A 22,459-nucleotide genomic window follows, 5' to 3' on the forward strand; every position below is an offset into this window, starting at 1 on the left:
TACTTTTATTTTGTCCGGTATAACCTAAGCCTCGTTTCTATGGCAAATCACTCGCGCATGCGCAGTCGCATGGTAAACACGGCATCACCTACAGCGGGTGAATTGACTACTATCTTTGACAACAACCATGAGGCAAGTTGAAGTCTTATACGTAGTTTGAGTTTCTGTTTTTAAGCCATTCACAAAAAAAGCGGTTCGCTTCACTGTCCATGTATTTATGTACAATTTACTGAATTGACGGTGCTGACGGGAGTTGGACGCAAACAAGTGACCACAGTAACGGCAGGATGCGCTGCCCTGACCGTTGAAGTTACAATATCATGAGTCAGAAATAGTAAAATTACTTTCTGAAGCACCGCTTTGTTTTTTCGCATTGTGTGTGGTTGTGCCCACTGTGTAGGGGACGTGGTGAAGTCATTCAGAAATGAGGGCCTCCATAGTGAGCCTCATGTGATTCACCTCAGTGGGAGTCAGTTATGCACTAAAGCCTCTCAGTTATTTTCAAAGGCGGGCCTGTCCTGGGAGCCACTGCCCGACCCTCCAGTACTCTGAGGGGTTTTTTAGCCATTGTTCAATGTATCTGAAGAGACTAACAGAATGGGAGAGGCATGAATCAAGAGGTAAGATTTCTTCCAATCATTATGTGGCCCTGCTGTATTGACACTCAATAGAATGAATGGACCAATGATGCAGTACATTTCCAGGCTTTCTTTTACCCTCCTGGTTAAATAATGTCTAATTGGCTTTTCACATGTTTAGAGTAATCTTATTCAGTCTCTGTCGGCCTAGATGAAGCCTTTTTTGTCACACTGATTGCATCGTTTGACCTGCATTTGAAGGGTAGCCAGTTTAGTTTCAGGGTAAGGGGTCAAAATGTAACTGATGAGCTTAGGAAATGAATGCATGCAAACAAACTGAGAGCTTTAACAGTGTATGCGTGTGTGTATTATCATGCTAAAACTGTGAGGGGCTGCAGGGGTGGGTTCTGGGTCACAGCAGGTAGTGGGACTGTGGTACAACAAGTGGGGCTGTGTTTTATGCTGCCAACTCTCCCTCCATCATCCCTCCCTCCCCCTGGATCTCAGATCTGGTATTCAGCTGTCTAACAATAGAAGGGACTCTTTCTCTCTTGAACAATACCCTTGCCCCTGCCAGATACCCCCATGACACGCTCTCCATCTACCCCCTCCAACTCCTTGGATTTAGTAGTCTTTAAACTGCCCCTCTCCTCCCCACATACACACACACACTCTACATCTCTGTCTTTCTCCTTCTAAAGCCTGCGCATTGCCTAACAAGTGAATATAATCTGCCTCTGGTGTGTGTGTGCGTGTGTGCTTGAAAGAGAGAGAGAGAGAGATGATGGAGGGTGAGGAGAAGTAGAGCGAGGAGGCGGGACCGTCGGCAGAGCTATTCATGTGTGTATTCATGTGTGTCCATTGGTACTCCTGAGCATTTAGCCTGTAAAGCATCAACAGTGACGGTGAGGCAAAAGGAGGAGGAGAGGAGAGGCTGGTTGGTTAAATAATAACTGGCCAGTCATGAGAAGCAGTGCGTTATGGTGCTCTGACGCTGAGCCAGGCTGTTTGGAGGAGAAGCAGAGGTGAACCTTGGGAGGGGAAAAGGACATACAGAGCATCTGAAACAAACACGGACTCTGCTGTCGCCATGGGGGGCTCCCTCAGCCAGCACAGGAAGGGCTCCATCAGCTCTCCTCGGAAGAAGAACAGCATGTAAGGCGATATTCTTCATTGCTTGTGTGTTTGTGTGCAAGTGTGATTGGAAAAGAAACTTGCAGAGGCAGAGACGCTCCAAAATAGCTGACTGGATGCAGCTGACCAAGTAGAGCAATTTTGCCCTTTAGTGCTTGAGATTGTGTTGTCTTGTGTGTATGAATTCAATGCTTCTGTATCTGGGAGGGGAAGAGGAAAGGGAGATATTAAGTTGAAGGGCAGTGCTGGGACCTTGATGTTTTCTATCTACTTCTGTTGGACTGAAAGCAAATCAGCCCATCAGCCGGCTAACCACAGAGCCACTGTTGCTATGCTAGTTTGAATACTTTTTACGTATTCAAACTAGCAAATCAGCCATCAGACAGCACAGCACACAGCAACTGCTGCTGGACTAGTCTGAAATTTTTTTACGTATTCAAATCTTCGGAGAGCTTGAGGAGTCAGAGCAAGAGAGAGGAGTGGTTCAGCTGATGCCATTAGCAGAGAGGCTAATGCAATGAGCATGAGTTGAGCAGATCATGCTCCTGAAATTAAGACAGTGTCCACAACTACCTTTCATTGGTGTTTGACCTTATAGCAGCAGTTTTTATAATTTTTTTATAATAATATAATTTATAATTACAACAGTAGAAGAGATAATGCTGCCAGCTATTAATTATGCAGCTGTGACCCTAATTCTAAGGCGGTATTTCAATTATACAAGCTGCACAGTTTATTTCTGTCTGAACAGTTACCACAGGTAACTGCTGTGGTATCATCTGTTCATGCAGTGTGTTTGACATCTTTAAAGTACTGTGTGATATGAACTGCAGCTATCTGGAGCCTTCTTCTTGTAGAAATGTAGGGACATGGGGTTGAGATGTTGTTGCCGAGCCATTTGTCAGAGCTTAAAAGCACTTAACCATCACACTCCTTCCTTGTTTTTTCTCTGATCCTTTGTAACAGAGTGAGTCCTTTCACTTTGTCCTCCGAGTGATGCTTTTTATCTCCATTTTTACAAGCCTCTGTAAGGCCCTTGCAGCGGATCACTAGCATCATGTCTCAGTGTTCAGTCAGTGATTTAAGTCATAGAGAACAGTGGTTGTTAATGTGAGAACCACCACTGTGTATTAAACAGATGTTGTTTTGGAGATGGACTCATACTCATTGTTATTAAGTGCTTTAAAAAATCTCTCTCACGACACAAGCATACTGTAGTCTCTGCATACATCTGTGTTTGTATAAGGGCAGGTGGGGGTTGGGGTCGTCCCTGTGGGAAAACTGGGAAGCCAAATAGTGCCGTGGGATTGCAGCTTTCAGCTTTTGTTCTAATTTTAGTCTGCTTCATCATCCGTTTTATGTCTTAAGTGGAGCAGTCTTGGATGTACGGTGGACTTCCTGTTCTCCAAAACAGTTCCCCATTTGGGAAAAAGCTGATCTCTATTTGGAGCTCATTTCTTGCTGCAGTGGTATGAAATCAGGCCAGTGTCAGCTGAAAGACTTTTCTTATCTTTAAAGAGACATGTTATGAATGCATGAAGACGGGCACAAAATTTGGGGTCTGTACATCTGCATTATGTATAAGCCTTCACTGACAAGGCTTGCCAGCATGACAGTGAGACTTACTGCTGAAGAATGTTAAAGTCATTGGCTGAGAACCTTCACTTGCACAGTATTGTTGTAGCCAATGTAGATATCTCTGTGGTTGAAGTGAAACAGTGATTTTAATGTACCTGTGTGGAATAGAAATAAAGTTTTGTGGAATTGAATTTAAAAGGCAAAGAAAGTGAATGGAAGCATCATAAAGTGGAACAGTAGGGGGCGTGTCATCTCCCTGCTCTGTGTGCATGTGTGTACAATGTACATACACTGTTGTCTGGGAATTGTGTGCTCTTGTGTCCCTGTTGTAGTCATGAACAATAGCTCGGTTGGTGTCTGTACATGACTGGTCTCTGGAAAACCCCTCCTCTCTTACTCTCTTGCTGTCTCATTCTATCTCTTTTGGTTTTATCTGTCACATAAATTATTCTAGTGTACTGTGGGATGGTGAGTGCCTTAGCTCCATTCAGTCTAGCTCTGCTCACTCAGTGCTAGTGGGATCGAAACACAGTTGTGCTTCCCAAAAGCCCATAAAAGACTTTGTAGCATCTGTCTCTCTCAATATGTGCTGAGCTGCATTTATCTATATTCATGTTTTCGTTATTTAATACACTTGTGACCCCTTCCGGGACGGTTGCCATGGTGAAACCAGAGATCCGGTGTACTCTGCTTTAGCTCCCAAAGGTGATGTCAGGTCTGTTATGTATTTCCCTTGCTTTGTCTCTCACATCTTTTCTTCCTTCAGTCCTTTTTTTTCTCTGCTCTTTCACCCTGGCAAAGAAATAATGATGTACTGAGACAGTACTTTATTGTGAAGGTTCATTGTATCACTGAACTGGTGGCTGAATATAATGCCACTTTCTGTTATTTTGTTCTATTTATGAGGAATATGGGTGAGTCCAATAATGACCACTAGATGGAGCCATATCATAGTACAAGCCGACAAATGTGACCCAGCAATGTTATTCTGTTCAGATTAGATTCATTAGAGTAATTACATAGCCAGACAGACAGACAAGACAGACAGCTCATCTATCTCAGGAGGAAATTTGTTTTACAGCCTGACATTTGCAATCATGTTTATGTCTCACATGAAAAACTTACTGATAAATGCAATACAAACCATATATATATATATATATATATATATATATATATATATATATATATATATGTAGATCACTTACAGTCACATGTACATAGACCCATGTTTTTTATACATGGCAGATTATGTAGTCACTGCAGAACATACGCCATTATCTGCAACTTCCTTTTATTATAAATGTTTGTTCTACTTTTCTCTACTGAAACAAAACAATACTGACTCAACCTCGTCCCAGTTCATGAAATATTTTACCTTTACTGATTTAAGCATCTATGTAGTGTCTGTTACTCAGCATGTATTTTTCTGCCGCACAAGAAGAAATTTTGAAGAAGTTTGAAAAGCTGTTTGATCAATAGGTTTATTAAATAGGAGAACCGTAATATAATACAATCAAATATTTCATTATGATACTGTTTATAACTATAAGTGTTGACAACTGAGTGATAAAATAAAGATCGTCCTTCCACCACACATGAAGGAAAACACTAATCTTGCAGAATATTATGTTTTATTATTATTACTGCCTCAAGTAATTGCATTGCAAAATTGATGTTTTAACTTTAAAATGAATGTTTTACAGTTCTTCATTGTGAAGGTTCAGTTCATCTCTTTCAAAGCTGAAATTTAAAATATTCCATATTCTACCATAGAAACAAAATTCCCATGTTTTTAAACAATCTCTGAAGAATTTCAGTCAGAATAAATCAAAGCTCAGATTTGTATTGCACTCACTTTTCTGAAGAGGCTTTTTTATTTTTCAAAACCTATGACAACTTGTGAAACTGGGAAGGTTATGCTTTATAGACATTTCAGTTTGGACAAATGACTAGGATCTCATGTATTGTAAATACTGACGCTGACATGTTTGTGACATTGAAAGTTAACTGTTTGACATTTGCACTGTGTAAATGTTGATCTAACAAGAAACCTTTGAAGGCATCACTTTGTACATGCATTCGAATGCCACTATTTGAAACAAGACTTATAGCTAAGTCTAAAATTAAAAGCATGAAAAGCTGTAATTACACTCCGCAATTTGAAAATGTTGGACAGACAACATACTGACAACTCTGTTATTCTGAGCTCTACTGCGGATAAAATGTAAGTTTTTGAGGATGGCACAGGATGAAAGGTCATGAGATGACACTGAAACTCAAACGGGCTCATAAAATATATCTTGCAGACAGTGAAACACAAACACTTAAACATGAAATATATTAAACATAACATACATTAAACATATCATGAAAATATTTTAGAATGTATGGAAAACAGTGTAGGTGGCAGTGTAGCATAAAACCTGTACATCTGGCCATCTTGATTCGGTTATCTCGAGATAAGACAACATTGCCATCCTGCCCTCCAATTCAATTTTTCATTGAATCTGCACATTAGCAGAAGATATTTTCAAGATGCCTTGTATGAAAAGTTGACCTTTTGCCTAACTCATGATGAGTGCAAAATTGAAAGTTGCTCAGTACATGTCATACTCAATATGACTCTTGTGGCACTAGAGCAAAGACCAGGGTGACCACAAATATTAGTACTCATCATCAAGAAACAAACAATATTCACAGCAAATTTAATGGAAATCCAGCCATTATTTTTAAGACCTGATGATGGTGCTAAATGAAGGATCAGGCTGGTTGACCTTCTGTCATAATGCAGGGATTGAGAGCAGAGATAAACAGTCTGTGATAGTTGAGAAGCTTCTCCAATTCCCTCCCTGTATCTGTGCACCCACCCACACACACACACACATTGTTATCTTATCCAGTATCGCATCACTTCTATTAAGGCCGCAGACATGTTTATCATTGCCGATTTATTCTTAGCTCATAACCACACATGCTGCCATCAGTCAAAATGTAATTGATGATAAATGTCGTGCATTCTTGGTGGATTAACTGATAGCAAACACACATAATAGCTATGGTTAAGTGTGTGTGGTATAGTGTATCTATTTATCTGCCATATTAGCCTCCGTGTGTGCTAAGATGGCAGCTCTGGTTCACACAGGGCGTATGTATGTGTGGGTTTTGCCTCTGTTACTCTGTGCGCTATTTGTGGTTTCAAGGTATTACATAAGAGCTGAGCTCTTTTCCCTCTTTCTCTTTTTCTTTTTCTTCTCTGTCTGTGGTTCATGACTCTGCCAGGGAAAGAGCCAGGGATATTCCCACTCAGTCCATCTCTGCATGTTGTCTCCCTTTCTGTGTAAATACTGGTACATGTGTTTTTGTGAGTTTACAGCTTCAAGGTGTCACAGAGTAAACTGTTTGTGGAACACAGGATGTCCATTTTGTCTGAGTGCGCTGCTTGGGGGTCTTTGGTAGCTTCGGGCAGATCTTGTTCTCTGCCAGACAAACAGGTTTGTCCTCTCAGCTGTCCTGACTGACAGATAAGGAGGGAAAGGAGACAATGTTGAGAATGTTAAAGACACATAAACAAATGTTTCAGATTCCAGTCCTGCCCGAAAACACACTTTCTTTCCCTTTGATGTCCAAACTATTTTCATCCTAATTATCTCCCTGCCTCTCTCTCCCATATTTTAATTGATGCAGTTTTCCATCTGTCATGCCTTTAGTTTGCTCCATTTTTCTGTCCAGCCATCACAGATTGAACAAGGCCTCTTTCTCTGTGTTCACCAGTGTGAGACATTGTGTATATGCATGTTTTCCCATTTATCTGACCATGTGGTTCTGCGAACCAGCTCAGTATGATCTGTTTTAGAGCTTCTGCCTTTCCTTCCATGTCCCTCATGTGTGAGCAGTAAACAGCAGGAAAGCTACCTCAAAGTACACATAAAAATAAAAGCATCTCTGCTTCCTTCTTTTTTCTTTTCCTGTTCACCTTTTTCACAGTGGCTGAACCATCCTCCTGTTATTAGATTAGTCATGGTCCATGTTTTTTCAAATAACACATCTCATCTGGCCTAGATACCCTGTGTGTGTGTGTGTGTGTGTGAGAGAGAGAGAGAGAGAGGGAGATGTATAAATGTGAAAGCCTGGACTTAAAGTTACATAAGCCATCAACAGCCTTAGAGGCACACATGAGAGTGTGGGTGATGGTTGGTTTGAACAGCGATGAGACTTTTCATACAAATGACTTTACTGCCAGTTCGATGGGTATTTCCATCATTATTGTTTAATCTAGGTTTGCTTTATTGATTGCTTTGGTGTGTGTCCTGGATATTTTCAGTGAACAACAGATCCTCTGTGGGTTTGGTCACAGATCATGGCACGGACAGCTAAATTCTCAGTGTAGATTTTATCTGTCTGTGACAGTTACACATATAAAGGGTACATTATTAGTCTCTGCTGAAAATATCTCAAATGAAATTCCTGTTGTCTCCTATTCTTTGTTAGGGGAAAAAGAGCACACATGCTCTTTTTCAGCAAGGTTTTGTGTTATAATCAGTTATCTTCTGTCTCTGATGGGAGCTGCCTTGCCAAGCAAACAAACAATTAAGATTACCCTTCAAACTCTCAGTGGGCTGCCCAGTCATGACACACCAGTCTTAGACTGTAACCAGTGAATTTGAAAGAAAATTCCTTCAGTTTGGTTTAATAAAAAAAAAGATCTTCCTTTTTTCAAAGTATGGTTGTAAAGGATGTAATATATCTGTAAAGCTGTCAAAATACAGATAGCAAGGGCTTTTACTGCATTATACTTTACAGTTTTAAGAAATAAGGGAAGCTGCATTTTTATTTAAATTAGTTTTATTGGAAGGGATATATTCAGATATGTAGGATATTGCAGTGGTATGAGTTCATCATACACTATGTGCATTAGCTCAGGTCTAAACTCATCTTCTTAAAAACTGTATGGTCCATCATTTCTCCCTTTCTTCTTATCTCTTTTCATCTCCTCTTCCTTGGGGACACCAACATCTGGTAGTTTCACTGTCCCACAGAAACCAGACACTTCTTTGCATCTTAAAACAGGAAACATTGCCTCTCCTCTCCCCCCCGTCTTCCCTCACAATCGGCAAACCCTCAAAGAATCAGGGAGGGGAAAGGCAAACTCCTGAGAGCAAGCTAGGAAGTTAGCAAACATGCAGGAGCAGGGCAAGCCGATGTCTGCTAACCAGCTGATCGTGCACTCAGACAAAGAGCAGAGAGGGGAGAGGGAGAGGGAGGAGAGCAGAGAGAGGAGTGACTACTGATGCTCCAGTAACTGTGTGAGTCAGTGCTGTGGAAAGCAGAGCGGCAAGAGAAGCAGCAGCAGCAGCAGTAGCGTGAGACACGTTTCACTCTCACAAACGTCAACAACGCAGAAGAGCAGGATGGGAAATCTGAGTGGTTAAGCAAGAGGAGGAAGTGAGACAGCCATATAGAAAGCAAGCAGTGAGCGAGAGAGAGAAGCAAGAAGACTGATCGACGGCTTCTTTTTTAACAACCACCTTTTTTTTTGGTGTTGAAAGGTTGACTGTGGAAGATCACTGATTGACAGATCAGTCTAAACTGATTCAGTGGAAGATTACGTTTACTACCAAACGTTGGAAGGTGGCATCAGGCTTAGGACTTGACGTGGTGCAGGGATGTCCTGGTTGTCTCCAGTCCAGTGGGCCAAATGGACATGGTCAGCGGTGACTGGGGGTGCAGGAGATGATGGACAGCCCAGAGCGAGGGATGACGGAGAGGACAAGTAAGAGGGTTTGGCCACAGATGTTTATGTGTGTGAGAGAGGGAAGTCAGAAAGATAGATGGTTTACAGGTGGATCTGTATAAGAAATAAAATCAGATAGAATTGTTTTTTGGTAGTGTTTGGACACTAGTAGATTGATTGCATTTGTGTGTGAGTGTTTGTGTGATGACAGCAGATTCCCCTGAGTCATACTGACAGGTGGTGGATATATACACACACACCACACACACACACACACACACACACACACACACACACACACACACACACACACACACACACACACACACACACAGACAAACTGATTGATACTGTGTTATAAGCTCAGATTCTTTCCTACGCTGTGGATCCCAGTGGCTGGGTCAGGCTGCTGTCACTGGCTAAAAACAGATTCTTAGTCAAAATACAGACACTCAAACTGCTGTTTTTTTCAGTCCCTGCTTTGTTTGCACCATCCTGTTTCTTTATGAGACACCAAACGCTCAGGATCTGACTGTCTAGGCCTGTTTTGTGTGTGTGTGTGTGTGTGTGTGTGTGTGTCTGTGTGTGTGTGTGTGTGTGTGTGTGCGTGTCTGTGTGTCAGTGCTGTTTGGCAGTTGGGGAACAGTTGCTGAAAGTTGGGGGAAGGGAAAAAAGCCACAGTTTCCAAAGCTTTTGATTTTTTTTTTCTGTCCATTTCCAGTTTCTAAGTAACCATGCAAGATCGCAACCATTGGGGCCATCTCTGGGATGTGATTCAGTGTGTGTGTGTGTGTGTGTGTGTGTGTGTGTGTGTGTGTGTGTGTGTGTGTGTGTGTGTGTGTGTGTGTGGGTTTACAGGGTGGGGGTGTGTATCTACATTGGGATTAGATCTGGACGGTGGTGCAGTATAGAGCTCCAGGATGTGTGAATGTGTTTGTGTGAACTGGTATCAGAGACAGAGTGTGGTTGGGTTTTGGCACTGTGAGCTTTGTTCCTTCTTGTGCTGTTTTTCATTAGAGTGTGGACGTTCTGATGTGCTTTCAAGTGGCTGGAAATGGGTACTCACACACACACACACACCCACCCACATAAACCTTCACTCTCACTCTCTCTGTCTCTCCTCTCCTTTATGTCTCTCCACAGTTTGGAAATAAATTTGGGCTGGGTGTCTAAGCAGCTGACACAGCAGACCAAAAGACTGTGTGTCTGTGTGTTTGTGTGTGTGTGAATAAATGTTGTGGGACACAGTGTGTCCTCATTGAGTGGTAAAGGATGCAGGTGGCCTTGTAGGCCTCCACTTCCTCTCCTCTCCCTTCCTCTGACCTTCCTCTAAAATAAAAGCAGCTTGTTTATTTCAAGCTGCTTTGAACTCCAAAATCTATTGTTTTCATGTCACTTTAAGAAAACAGAAGATTGATATTGGAAAGTCAGCGCTTGTTTGTAAGATTGAATTTGACCCTGCGACACACAACCAGGGCTTTCATTGTTATATGTACACCATTTAGTGGCTGTTTGTAGCATTTATAGGTTGTTATCTAGACTGATCAACATTTTCAATACCTCTCTGTTCTCAAAGACAGTAGGCTGTTGTTTGAGAAGTATTCTTTCAGCTGTGAACCAGGCAATGTGATTTGTTTTAATCACATTCTCCAAATCACTTTATGAGAATAGTTGTAACTGTTCTGTGGGTCAGGAAATTTCTTCTTTAGTTCTAGATGCCAAATATATTGCTCAGTTGTAACTCTGAACTTTCTTGCTGTCTGTGTGTGTTTCAGTCTATCTCTGCTTTTTGTTGGTAAAATTTTAGAAAACATTACTTAGATTACAGGCATGAAATAAATCAGTTTCTTCCTCTCTCTTTCTCCCCACAGTTCAGACTCGGAGGGAGCCTTTGAGACTCCAGAGGCAGAGTCTCCATGTGTTGTGAATCTACTGAGTCAACTGGACAACTCCAACCACACAGGTGAGATAGCTCAGGCTGACCTTATACTTGTCAGACTCTGTCACACCTGAACAATGACATTAGGTAGGGCTGGATATCAAACGTCAATACTTTTTTGGTGCCAACTGAATGCACAGAGAATCGATGATTATGGAGAAATGAAAAGCTACATTTTAACTGTATCTCCTGTTTTGTACCGTAAAGCAATACAGTCAGTTTTTGCAGATCTATATTAAAAGGTTGGTTCATGCAAATTTGAAACAAAAATATTTTCTCTCTTACCTCCAGTCATTCCCGATAATGCAGATTGTTTTAGTTTTATTTACACAGTATTCTGAGTTATTTATTTTCAAATGAGCTATTTGTAAGTTTTTGCTATTGCTACATTGCCAGTGTTAGCATCAACAACGGTTTACTTGTTAGTCCAGAAAAAGCGTTGCAAGTTCAGCATTGAACTTCATGCCTTTACTATTTGTATCACTTTTTTTTCTCCTACTGAAGTTAGCGTGCTAACAAACTAGCTCTGCTCTGGCCAACCATCTCAGCACATTGAACAGTGAGTCACGGCAGCGCCCAGTCTACCCTGAAGAAGAAGCGTTTCTCAGAGGACATATTATACCCTCTTGTCCAGTAAATGCAACAATGGTTGAAGCTCTTGACAGGACCGGTGCGTAAACAGCTGTTAAAGCTAACATTGGCTATGTAGCAATAGCAAAACTCAGAAATAGCTCCTTTAAAGTTATGGTTAGGGTTGTTGTAGTAATTACACTGTCTCAAAATTAAAATGGAAATTGTGTTTTGATGTTGCACAGTCATTTGCCAGTACTGTGTGCATGAAAGGTTATTAGAAATGTAAATTAGATCCCCCTCATTAGACAGACTTGTAAGTCAAATGGATGGTCGTTGAATCCTGTCTGTTGAGTCTCTGTCTGAAGCTGCCAAAGAGGTCCACTCACTGGTGTCCAAGTCCCCCTCCCCACGCCCCTCGCCTCCAGCTGTCCTCCTTTACCCACACAGACACAAGTACCACACGTTACCGTGGTAATAGATAATCTGGAGTGCATCCTCTGTCCTGAAACAAATGCCATAATATCACTAATGTTTGCAAACTCGGTTTCTTCATCCATCCACATCTCAGTAACTGAGTTTGACATGCACTGTACGTGTATTATTGTGGATGTCTCAGCTACTTAAATCAGACATGTTTTGGCCACAGTGTATGGGATGCTGTGCCAGTGAATAACAGAGAGATTAATGTATTTTGTATTGAATCTAGTTTGCAGACAATAACAGTCTCCTTTTTGTGCTTAAACAGTCACATGGTCAGTGCAAAATGTAGATTAGTTTTGTAAATAAAAGATCGACTCTGTAGAGAAATTGATAGTCTGGTTCCCTATAATTAGACTGAAATGATTCAGGGGGGAATCGCTGCCTGTTCATGGGAACAACCACATGCCACAGTCTAATTGTATGTACTGTTGAACCAGGATGAAACCTTAGACAGCAGTGTGCCTCCCAATATACTGTCTGTTTCTCTCTCACTTCCCTCTCCGTCTCCTTTTCCTCTTTTTCACTGAGTTGTGAAACGGTGTAATAAAGCCTGATGTTGTTTTTGTTGCTAGGCCACATAGTGATGTGTACTCTCCAGGACTGGGTGTGGTTCCTCTACATCTGCTCCTTGTCTCTGAAGGGTGTGTGTGCAGCATTTTTGAAAGTCCCCAGATTTTGAGCAGAAGCTTAGCTAAACTTACATTAATTGACTGTGTGATGTAATAAGTCACATGTTAGCCTTCGGTCATTATTAACGATGTGTAAAGCTGTCACCCACCGAAGGTGAAACCACAATGTCTTCATTCATATTGTGCATGTTGAGAAGAAAAATACAGGAGAGGGTCTTGTCGGTTTATTACTGCGTGGAGCTGTGTGAGTTGGTGTGGGTGCATTTTTCAGTAACAGAGCATCCTGTGTTTCAGCAGCAGTGTGACTCAACAGAGACTGGTCTGCTGCTGTGGTCGTTAGCTAGCTGTTAATGGGACCTGAGAGGACACAGGATGTGAAGTGCTCTGAGAGGAAGCCAGTTGCCATTTAAAATTTTCAGGAGAAGGAGAGGTCGTCACTTTAAGGTTAAACCCCTGAGTGACAGATAAAATCATCCGGTAGCCACAGGATTGAGATGTTAGGTTATACTGTTTTAGGGCAGAAACACTAGAGGAGGACAAAAGATTTATTTTCTCCAGTTCAGCCCCAGTGTGATTCTTCTACTGTACTGTTGTCACAGCATCGTTTTCAGCTGCATTACAAAGCTGTTTTCAGTGAAAACAATCTGCACACTGACTGCCCAGAGCCAAACAAAAGATACACACAGTTAGCAACTAACAAGAGAACATAGTGGAGTACTTAGCAGCTGTAAAGACTTGACTGTAAAGATCTGTTTAGACTTACTCTTGTGTAATTTCTTTCATTTATTTTACCCTTTATATACAAATCTGTATTATGTGTCTCTTGTCTTATTTTTTGTTGTTAAGTACACTCTGACATTCTGCTCTTATTAGGTGATAAATATACTTACTCACATTTTTTTCCTTTTTAACAGCTCTTCCTGATGTTACAAATCACTTTCTGGACAATAACTCTAACCAGGATGTCGGTACAGTTTCATTCCAAGAGGTTGATTCCCTGAACAACCTCACCAGCTCCTCACCTAACAACAGCAGCTTCAGTGTGGATCAGAACCTTAACTTTACCCTAAGCACCAAACCCAGTCCAGGAGAGGGCCTCTCCCCATCCACTCCTCTGCCCCAGCCACAGGTTCTCCGGCCCCCGTCGCTGTCTGTCCTCTCTCCACTGAACAAACCCGATCCTACAGAGGTGGATGACGAGGCTCCGGTGACGTCAGACTCCAGTCCAGACTCAAACTTAATCTCCAGTCATGACATTTGTGTGGATCCTGATTTGCTCAATGGCAACATGAACTCTGACACTGTGCTGTCAAATGCAAAACTCACCTGTGAGACCAACGACACCATAATCACGTGAGTAGAAACAAACATGCACAAAGTCCAATCCTCTCCAGTCATCAATCATAATCATCCTCTTTACAGTCAGTGGCTGGATTTACTGAATCAATATGACTCACAGATTTTCAAGCTGAAAAAAACTGCTGCTCTTTTTTATGGCTGTAGACAACAGTAGTGAATGCTCGCCATTGTACACAATGAACCTGAAGGGATCAGAGTTTTCTTATTGTAACAAACTGTGGTGACCTGTTCTGGTCTATCAACGATTGTTTCTCTCCTGATTCCACTCATTCCTCACCAGCGTTATTATAGTTTTCTATTTCTGTTTTTTTAATTTTAGAATTTGAGTTCACTTTCATTTTAGCTCAGTTTTCAGGAAGGGTTTGTTTTGATTTTGCTTTCATTCTTCCATATATGCTGATTTAGGAAAGTGTTTCAGTGTTTATAGCTGGATAAAGTATTTCTAACAACTGCTTTGTGTTTGGTGACAGAAAATCTTCCTTGTTTGGTAAAGAGAAGTGAAAGTGTCAGACAGTGACCTCTTGTGGTTTGTTTCTGTTATGACTCTGCTAAAGTAGCGGCATCACTGCACTGAGATTAGATTTATTCATTCATTTATTTGCATCTTTATTTTTATTGGTATTTTCAGGTTATATGCTCGGTCTGACATGGGCAACATACTACTTTGAACTTTGAATTACATATGTAATGGATTACATCTTATAGATCAGTTAAGTGTGTATATAGACAGTTTTTCCCATTATTTTAAGCACTGTCTATATTGCAGTCTTCAGATTCAGTCAGTTTCTCTATACAGTTAATTATATTGACAGTTGTTGGAGGGTTTGCTTGCAGTCATTTATGTGTGACAGCTTTCTTTCTCAGCAGCCGAAAGTACTTTAACTATTCAACCAGAGCCATATGTTTGTCCAGGACCATAGGCTTGCCCAGATAATAATGTAAAAGAAGATCAAATTTTGTTCCAAATATTTTCTGTATTTCTTTATATATATATATATATATATATATATATATATATATATATATATATATATATATATATATATATATATATATATATACACATAATATCTTGTCAATATGAAAATATTAAAGGAGGAGCCCAAAAACTTGATTTTCATTATATTTTTTTTCATATTGCAGTTTTAAAAGTCTTTAATTATATTATTTAAATTGGTTAAGGAGTTTTGGATCACTTTCAGTTTCAGTTATGTTTTGCTTTCCTGTTTAACCAAAAACTCACCTGTATAGTTTTAGTCTTGATTTTCTGTTTACTAAACTATAATAACCCTGCGCTCACCTTCTGTTTAACCTGACCCCTGTCCTGTCCTCCCGTGTCTTTCCTTCCCTTTTCTTCCAAACCTGTCATTCCGTTCCTTTCTTTCTGTGTGGCATCAGGACTGCTGAGCAAGTCCATTTCCTCTGTGTTCTGTTGTAAGTACTGTATGTATGTATGTGTTTTTGTCATTTGCTGTTCTGAATACAAGTCCAGTGTCATTCCACAGCCTGCTGTGTCACCCACTTGACCTAGATTTCCCTTCGATCACAAAGTGAAGGTGGGAAAAAAAAGTGAGGAACAGATTTAGAAAGTGGAGGAGAGAGTGTTAATAGGAATCTTGTAATTCCCACTAATGCCCTGTGCAACTGTTCTTGCTCTTATTTCAATTTGGCAAACACCTTCACCATTAATCTGCTTTTTCTTCTACGTAATTCAGCACTTTAAGCAGAGCATGTAAGCTCAGGACACACACTCACAGAGCAAAGCAATGAGGTCTGGCTATGAGGTTTTCTGTCTCTCCTGCTTTTTTGTTCTCATCATTACACCTGCCCACATGTCACACATGCAGAGATATGATCTGTTTCGTCTTAACACTGATGTTGTCTTTGATCCTCATACTCAGGAACACATGTAAGATGAAGCAGAACCAGCTGATGCAAAAGGACTTCAGTGGACAGGTAAGAATCGATCATATGTCTACAGTTTTTTAGCAACAGCTGACTCGTGATAGCATTAGCGCCTTGAATAACTACAATCAGTCAGTGTGGTTGAGTATGCTTGATGCTGTTGAAGGATGACCATCATGGAGGCCACGCCACAGACGAGGAGAAGTTAGCAAGCAGTGCAAGTGTCAAACCAGACATGGACCAAAGCAGTGAGTAAAAGGATCAAGAGTATTGATTTTAATGCTGTGTTCAAGTCTACATTTCTGACCCAGTTACAGTACACACTGATACAATAGTGAATAGCTCTATTGCTACTCAGCTCAGTGAAGGACTCTCATGAACAGAGACCAGATAACTGGATGTTAAAGTTTAGACAGCATGCGTTAGCTTCCCTCAGGGCAAACAATCAGCCATGCTCAATCAATACTGGACACTGAGAAGGTCATCTTTGGCTTACTGTTACAGACACACACACACACAACATTAATCATTAACTTTACATATCTATTTAGCTGCACTGAAATTTGTATGTAAGTCATGAGACCAGAAACAGTACAACAATACAGACTGTTTCCTCTGCTGTGTCTGTTTGAGCAGAGCTGTGTGATTGTGTGTTTAGTAACAGGATCTGAAATTAGAAGGACTCAGTGTCACAGATGTTGCATATAGATGCATCACTGCAGTAGCCTGTGGATTTATTGTTTCTTAAAGGCATAACGTTTTTTTTACTATTGAAATTATTTTTTCTGACTTAGCAGGAAGACAAGTCTCAAAGATTTACGGAGTTGGTATTTATTTGGCTTTTAGTAAGAACACATGGTAAACTCAGAGAAATATATGTGATTTAAAGAATAAAGTGCTTTCCTACATTTAAACATAATTCTGCAACAAATGTCTCAAGTAGTCATTTGAGCTTATCTTTAGTCATAACAGTTAATATGAATTACCAGTGGCTTTGGATATTTTCAGAACAAAAGATTAAAGACATTACTCTTAAACACTAAAGACTTCATTACTTCAGCTTTTCCCTTGAAGTAATGAAATACAACTCACCACTACAATATTACCAAGATATATTACATACAGCCAGTCATGAGAATGCATATCGGAAACAAATGATGGCACTTCATTCCGGTGGCAGGGAAATTAGATTTTAAAACTCAGGAAAACATTTGTTTGGGGGGATATTGAAACATTTACCTCTCATGTACTGCTATGTGCTTGTCATGTTGATGAACTATATTAAATTACAGGCCACTGCATCAATCCCCCAAAATTCTTCTTAACACAAGTGTCTTACTTTCTTCCAGTCCAAGACTGCCATGTGACATCCAAACCTGAGGAGTCAGACTGCTGCTCTGTGGTGAGGAAATATCACATTTAACCATTTAAGTAATTTCACCTACATCTGCTGTGCTAGCCCCACATATACAGTCTGTCTAATTATCATCACAGTGCTACACTATCATTCATACTGTGTCAGATTTACACTACTAAAGCCCCTGCAATGATGAGCCCAGCAAAGACCACTAGGTGGCGCAGGAGCGCTCATCTATCATCTATCTATCAAACTGAACTGTCAACATCAGTGCCAGAGGAAAAACAGCTATGACAAGTCCAAACATGTCCCACTGTAATATATCACTGTAATGGTAAAAGTGGCAGTTCCACCTCTTTCCTTATGTATGATTTTGAATAAGTCAAATTTACTCAGTAAATGAGAAACTGTGCAACCAAAGTTGTGTGTTGTGATTTAAAGATGTAATAGACTACATAATGGAGGATATTTAAAGCAGTATGATCGCTTGTCTGATATGATGACTGCAGTGTGCTGTAGGACAGCAGGAGGTACTTAGTGTCTGGCACCATGTCCACCCACTCAGGTGACAGATGGATTTAGATTATCATTCAGGAGATTAGAATATGACTGTCATAATCCAGGGAAGGACAAAATGAGAGAGGAGAGAGATAGGGGTAGGAGAAGAAGAAGGACAGAGATGTTTGATAACACTGACTGAAAGGGAAGGCGGATATGAAGTAAAAAATGAGAGGGAGAGATGTTTAAGAGAATTAAGAAGACATGATAAGGGAGACGGTCAGAGAGAAGGAAAGAGCAGGCATACAGAGACAGAGAGAACTATAATATGTTCAGTATAAAATAACAGAAACAGAAAATTCTGCACTTCATACTTTATAGTATAGTTTGCAATAATATATTTGGAATATAAGAAGGTATATAATTATAATACCATATAATGATAATAATATCTTGAACCCTCCCCTTATACTGACTAATTCTTCTCTGCCCTTAGCAGTATGAGGACACGTGCAAACTGAAGAACAAGTCAAGAGGAAGTGAGATGCAGAAAACAGGAAGTCAGGTCCTGGACTCCATCTGCATCAGTGAGGCAGAAAAGCAGGCCGTTCTCACCCTCATTAGAGAGGAGGTACACACTTTTTTCACACTCATCCAACATGAAACATGGTGTCAGTGTAATTGTCGTGTAGGTATTCGGCGTGATTTCATTTGTACACTCAGTTCTGCTCACATTCGCCATTTCCTTTCAGATCATCACTAAGGAGGTGGAAGCCAATGACTGGAAGAAGAAGTATGAGGACTGCAGACAAGAAGTCAATGAGATGAGGTTAAAAGACATGTTACTGCATGATTTTTTTTATTTACTCAGTTATCAGAAAGAAGTGGCCATCACTGGTTGACTTTGAGGGTCATGTGAAGTTTTGACACATGGAAACACAATTGAGTAGTTTAGTGGAGATGTTACTAATTTATCACTTGTGTGTTTTTTTTATAATATGGGCTTTTAGGTTTTGGGGTGTAGTGGAAGTATTAGTCTGCCTCTCAGTTTAAGACCCATCATGTGTTTTGTCTAATTACAGGAAGATTGTTGCAGAATATGAGAAGACAATCGCTCAGATGATCGGTGAGTAGAAATGTTAGAAGATGAAATCTACCAAAACATTTATCCCTGTCTATGTGGTAAATACAGTGTTTCATGCAATCACTGTTACCACGCTCATTACAAGAAATAAGTTATCTAGCTCTTAACAATAATGTCTTCTTCACTGCTCTCAGAGGATGAGCAGCGCAACAGTCTGAGCTCCCAGAAGGCTTTGCATGCAGCGACAATGGAGAAGGAAGCTGCCCTTGCTGATCTGAACTCCGTGGAGCGCTCTCTGTCTGATGTGTTTCGGCGTTATGAGAATATGAAGAGCACCCTGGAGGGCTTTAAGAAAGTAAGGGCTCATAGGACAAGTTCATGTCGAGATAATTACTGATGGAAAGAGTCATTTTCAAGTGCTGAGATGATCAGCTGATAGTAGCACAAATTTTAGGGCTGTTTGAAGATTATGGTCAAAATAAAGTTGGAACGTATCCTGTGATCAGAGGCAGTGGTTGCATAAAAGTGAGAGCAATAGGCATTTAAATTGAAGGTCACTGGATACAGCTGACTATCAAACACTGGTCGCTCTTAACAAATACCACACAAAATCCCTTGGTTAAAGCAGTGCATGCCCAAATTTTGACCCCCATTTGACTTATGGGGAAACAGACAGCTGTGCAGAATATATTGGGTAGTTTCCAGCTGTAAATGAGTGTAAAGGTTAGAGGGAGGGGAGCCTACAATGTTTAGAAAGAAAAAAAAGGTTAAAAGAATTGTCACTCTTTAAGAGTATTGTAAGAATGTGCAGTGTTGTATCTGCTTTCTTTCTGTCTAATGGTGATAGATAACACTGTGACTGATCTCTGTTTCCTCAACAGAATGAAGAGGTGCTGAAGAAGTGTGCTCAGGAGTATCTGGCCAGAGTTAAACAGGAGGAGCAGAGATACCAGACACTTAAACTCCATGCTGAGGAGAAACTAGACAAGTATGTAGAGATTGAAAGGACATCCGTTTTAACAAACTAAATTCTTTTACGGTTTTGCGATGCTGTGATACAAAACATGTATTACTTTTCCCCTTTCCACGTCTCACTCAGGGCCAATGAGGAGATTGCTCAGGTGCGTGCGAAGGCAAGCTCAGAGAACGTGGCAATGACCGCCAGCCTGAGGAAGGAGCAGATGAAGAATGAGTCTCTGGAACAAGCCCTGCAGCAGAAGGTCAGAGGCATCCTCATCTTTCTGCATGCTAATTCACGCTGTATTTTTATGCTGTGATGTCGTATACAGAGATGTATTAAATGAACTTATTCATGCTTTGTTGTGTTGTAATAGAATCAAGAGATCGAGGAACTCACGAAGATCTGTGATGAGCTGATTGCCAAAATGGGAAAAACCGACTGAGAGACAGTTCCTGTGGATCAGCTACTACCGTCCCTCTAGTCCCGCCTACAGTGACGCTCCGTGCATGCCCCCAGCCAAGAAGCAGCTCTTGTACCCTGTGCCAGCCCGCCATTTCAGAGACTGCTTGTGTACAAATTTATAAAGTAACTTCCTGTACACTACTATTGCACTACTTGTGATCAGAATCGAGAAGGATCTGTAAATGATAGATATTGTTGGGACTTTGTTAAATGTGGTCACTTTGTTTTGTTTGCATTTATTGCCCATTATGAGGTCATCTGGACCCCTTGTGCTTTCATCCATCATGCCAGCGAACAACAACGTGCTTGTGACTCAACTTAAGTTCCCAGCAGCTTAACGGCTAAATTCCCAGCATAATGCTCCTGCAGGATGACATCAGTTTTAATGCGGGCTGAGGTTGTTTTGGAGTTTCACATGGGCGTTTGACGAGGATTGTTTAAAAGCAACAATAAAATAAAATGTATTTTTCTACAGCGTAAGCAAGGAGTACACTCTGAAAGAGAGAAACTCAGGGTTATTGTGTGGGGCAAAATGAGGTCAGGGTTAAAGTCAAGCTGCACAAGAAAAGGATTTAGGAGAGTTTGAGGAACTACATTAGTCCTCAGGAGCCTTGGTTTGTTCAAGAGTGACACTGAAACCAGAAGGAATCTGAACCGCATTTCAATGAAACTAAAGCTGCATTTTCTTTACTTGATTTACACAATACTACACACCTGGGATTCTAGACAGTTCAAGTTTCTGCAGAATGTTTAAGATTCACAGAGAAGTATAATAACCTGACATTCACAGACTTTCCTGTGACTGTATAAACTTTGTGTCACTGTCTTGTCTGACAACTTTATCCTGAAGTATATATCAATTCCACCACTGGTCATGAACTATCCCATGTTAAGAATCCCGAACAAATGGAAAAAGTTAGGACATAACAACACTATATTTTGTTTAAGATCTTTAAATAAAAAGTGCTGCAATATGGCACCATTTTTTTAAACCATCACTGTGTCAGAGAGTGTCCACTAATCACATTTACCTCTTACCGCAAAGGAAACTAAGAGTTAGACGCCTTTGTAAGAAGTTTTGTGATGAAGATATGAGCTCTCATTCCTGTATTTACAGCAATGCACTAGTTAAACCTGCTTCTTTGCATGTCTATTTTCATGGCTTCACATTTCTCTGGATTCTGATTGTTTTCTTAACACAGCGGTAAAACCAGTTGTGTTGGGCACAGTGCTTTAGTAATGACTTCAAGGTTGTGACATAACTGGGTATTGAAATATTTCTGAACCAATGCCAATGTGATACCTGAATATCAGTTCTGATCTAAAAAAAAAAACCCTTACTTATCTTTTTCTACAAAAAAAAAAATCATCAGTGTTTACTGAAGATTTAACACAAACTATTTAACTCAATATAATGTGGTATAGAGGTTTAAAATCAGTTATTTTGTCACTTTACAGGTTTCAATACTCTTGTGGATTCAGTCACTATTGAAAAAGTTTTAATGATACCCATCATATTAAGCACTGTGGAAATCCACTCATGACACAAACCCACTGGTGTGCCACAGTTTATATTGTGCCATTCTAAAGTTACGTCACCTCTTCTCTTCATTTCATGAAATATTGTTTTGTCACTCTAGCCCCTTTCTTGAGTTATTGTATTTGTAAATTAGAAAGGGCGATCTCACATGTGTTGACGCACTGAGGACTAACAGTGAGTGTGTGTACATTTGCCTAAATATACATAAATATAATTTGTTCTACTACAAGTTCTGTGTGTTTTTTATTTGTGGTTTGTACAGTTAACCATGATTACTTTTACACACAGCTGATATGGGAGCTTTCCTGACTGCTCACAGTGCGCGTGTGTGTTATGTTTGTCTGCATCTGTGTCACGGCCTCAGCTTTAGCCTCAGTGTTTACTTTAGACACACACACACTCTCACATCCTGGTACATCCACACTGTCAGAAAACTGTCAGTAGTTACAAAAACTGTTGTAGAGCCAATCCTCTAACAGATGAAAATTGAGTTAATGACAGCATTGATAGTTTGATAACACTTCACTGTAACGGTATCTCCCTGTTAAAGCTTGCTGGGTTAAGTCTATTACTGCAGGGTGCTGGCTGTGCATCATAGATGGAGATTACACAGATAAGACCTTAATGCCCTCAGACACCTTCCCATGT

The 22,459-nt window shown here is 40.5% G+C and overlaps 1 protein-coding gene across 6 annotated transcripts; it reads left to right on the forward strand.

The window, feature by feature from the left end:
* The first annotated feature begins 66 nt into the window (after positions 1 to 66).
* On the forward strand, positions 67 to 22,040 carry LOC139624046 (transforming acidic coiled-coil-containing protein 1-like). 6 transcript variants are annotated; one of them, XM_071482819.1, is made up of 13 exons: positions 67 to 132; positions 10,896 to 10,987; positions 13,560 to 13,998; positions 15,906 to 15,960; positions 16,076 to 16,157; positions 17,259 to 17,311; positions 18,261 to 18,395; positions 18,517 to 18,593; positions 18,847 to 18,890; positions 19,043 to 19,203; positions 19,730 to 19,836; positions 19,948 to 20,068; positions 20,183 to 22,040. In XM_071482819.1, exons 1-13 carry the CDS (start codon positions 128 to 130, stop codon positions 20,249 to 20,251), a joined length of 1,440 nt encoding a protein of 479 aa, XP_071338920.1. In that variant the 5' UTR covers positions 67 to 127; the 3' UTR covers positions 20,252 to 22,040. The 6 variants fall into 6 exon arrangements, with proteins under 6 accessions (XP_071338920.1, XP_071338921.1, XP_071338918.1 ...); XM_071482820.1 differs by having other exon boundaries at positions 18,264 to 18,395; XM_071482817.1 differs by lacking the exon at positions 67 to 132 and adding an exon at positions 1,442 to 1,733.
* The last annotated feature ends 419 nt before the right edge of the window (positions 22,041 to 22,459 follow it).

The sequence above is a fragment of the Trachinotus anak genome, unplaced genomic scaffold (genome assembly GCF_046630095.1).
Source record: "Trachinotus anak isolate AG129_WGS33_773 ecotype Australia unplaced genomic scaffold, CSIRO_AGI_Tana_v1 ptg000008l, whole genome shotgun sequence".
NCBI lineage: Eukaryota > Metazoa > Chordata > Actinopteri > Carangiformes > Carangidae > Trachinotus > Trachinotus anak.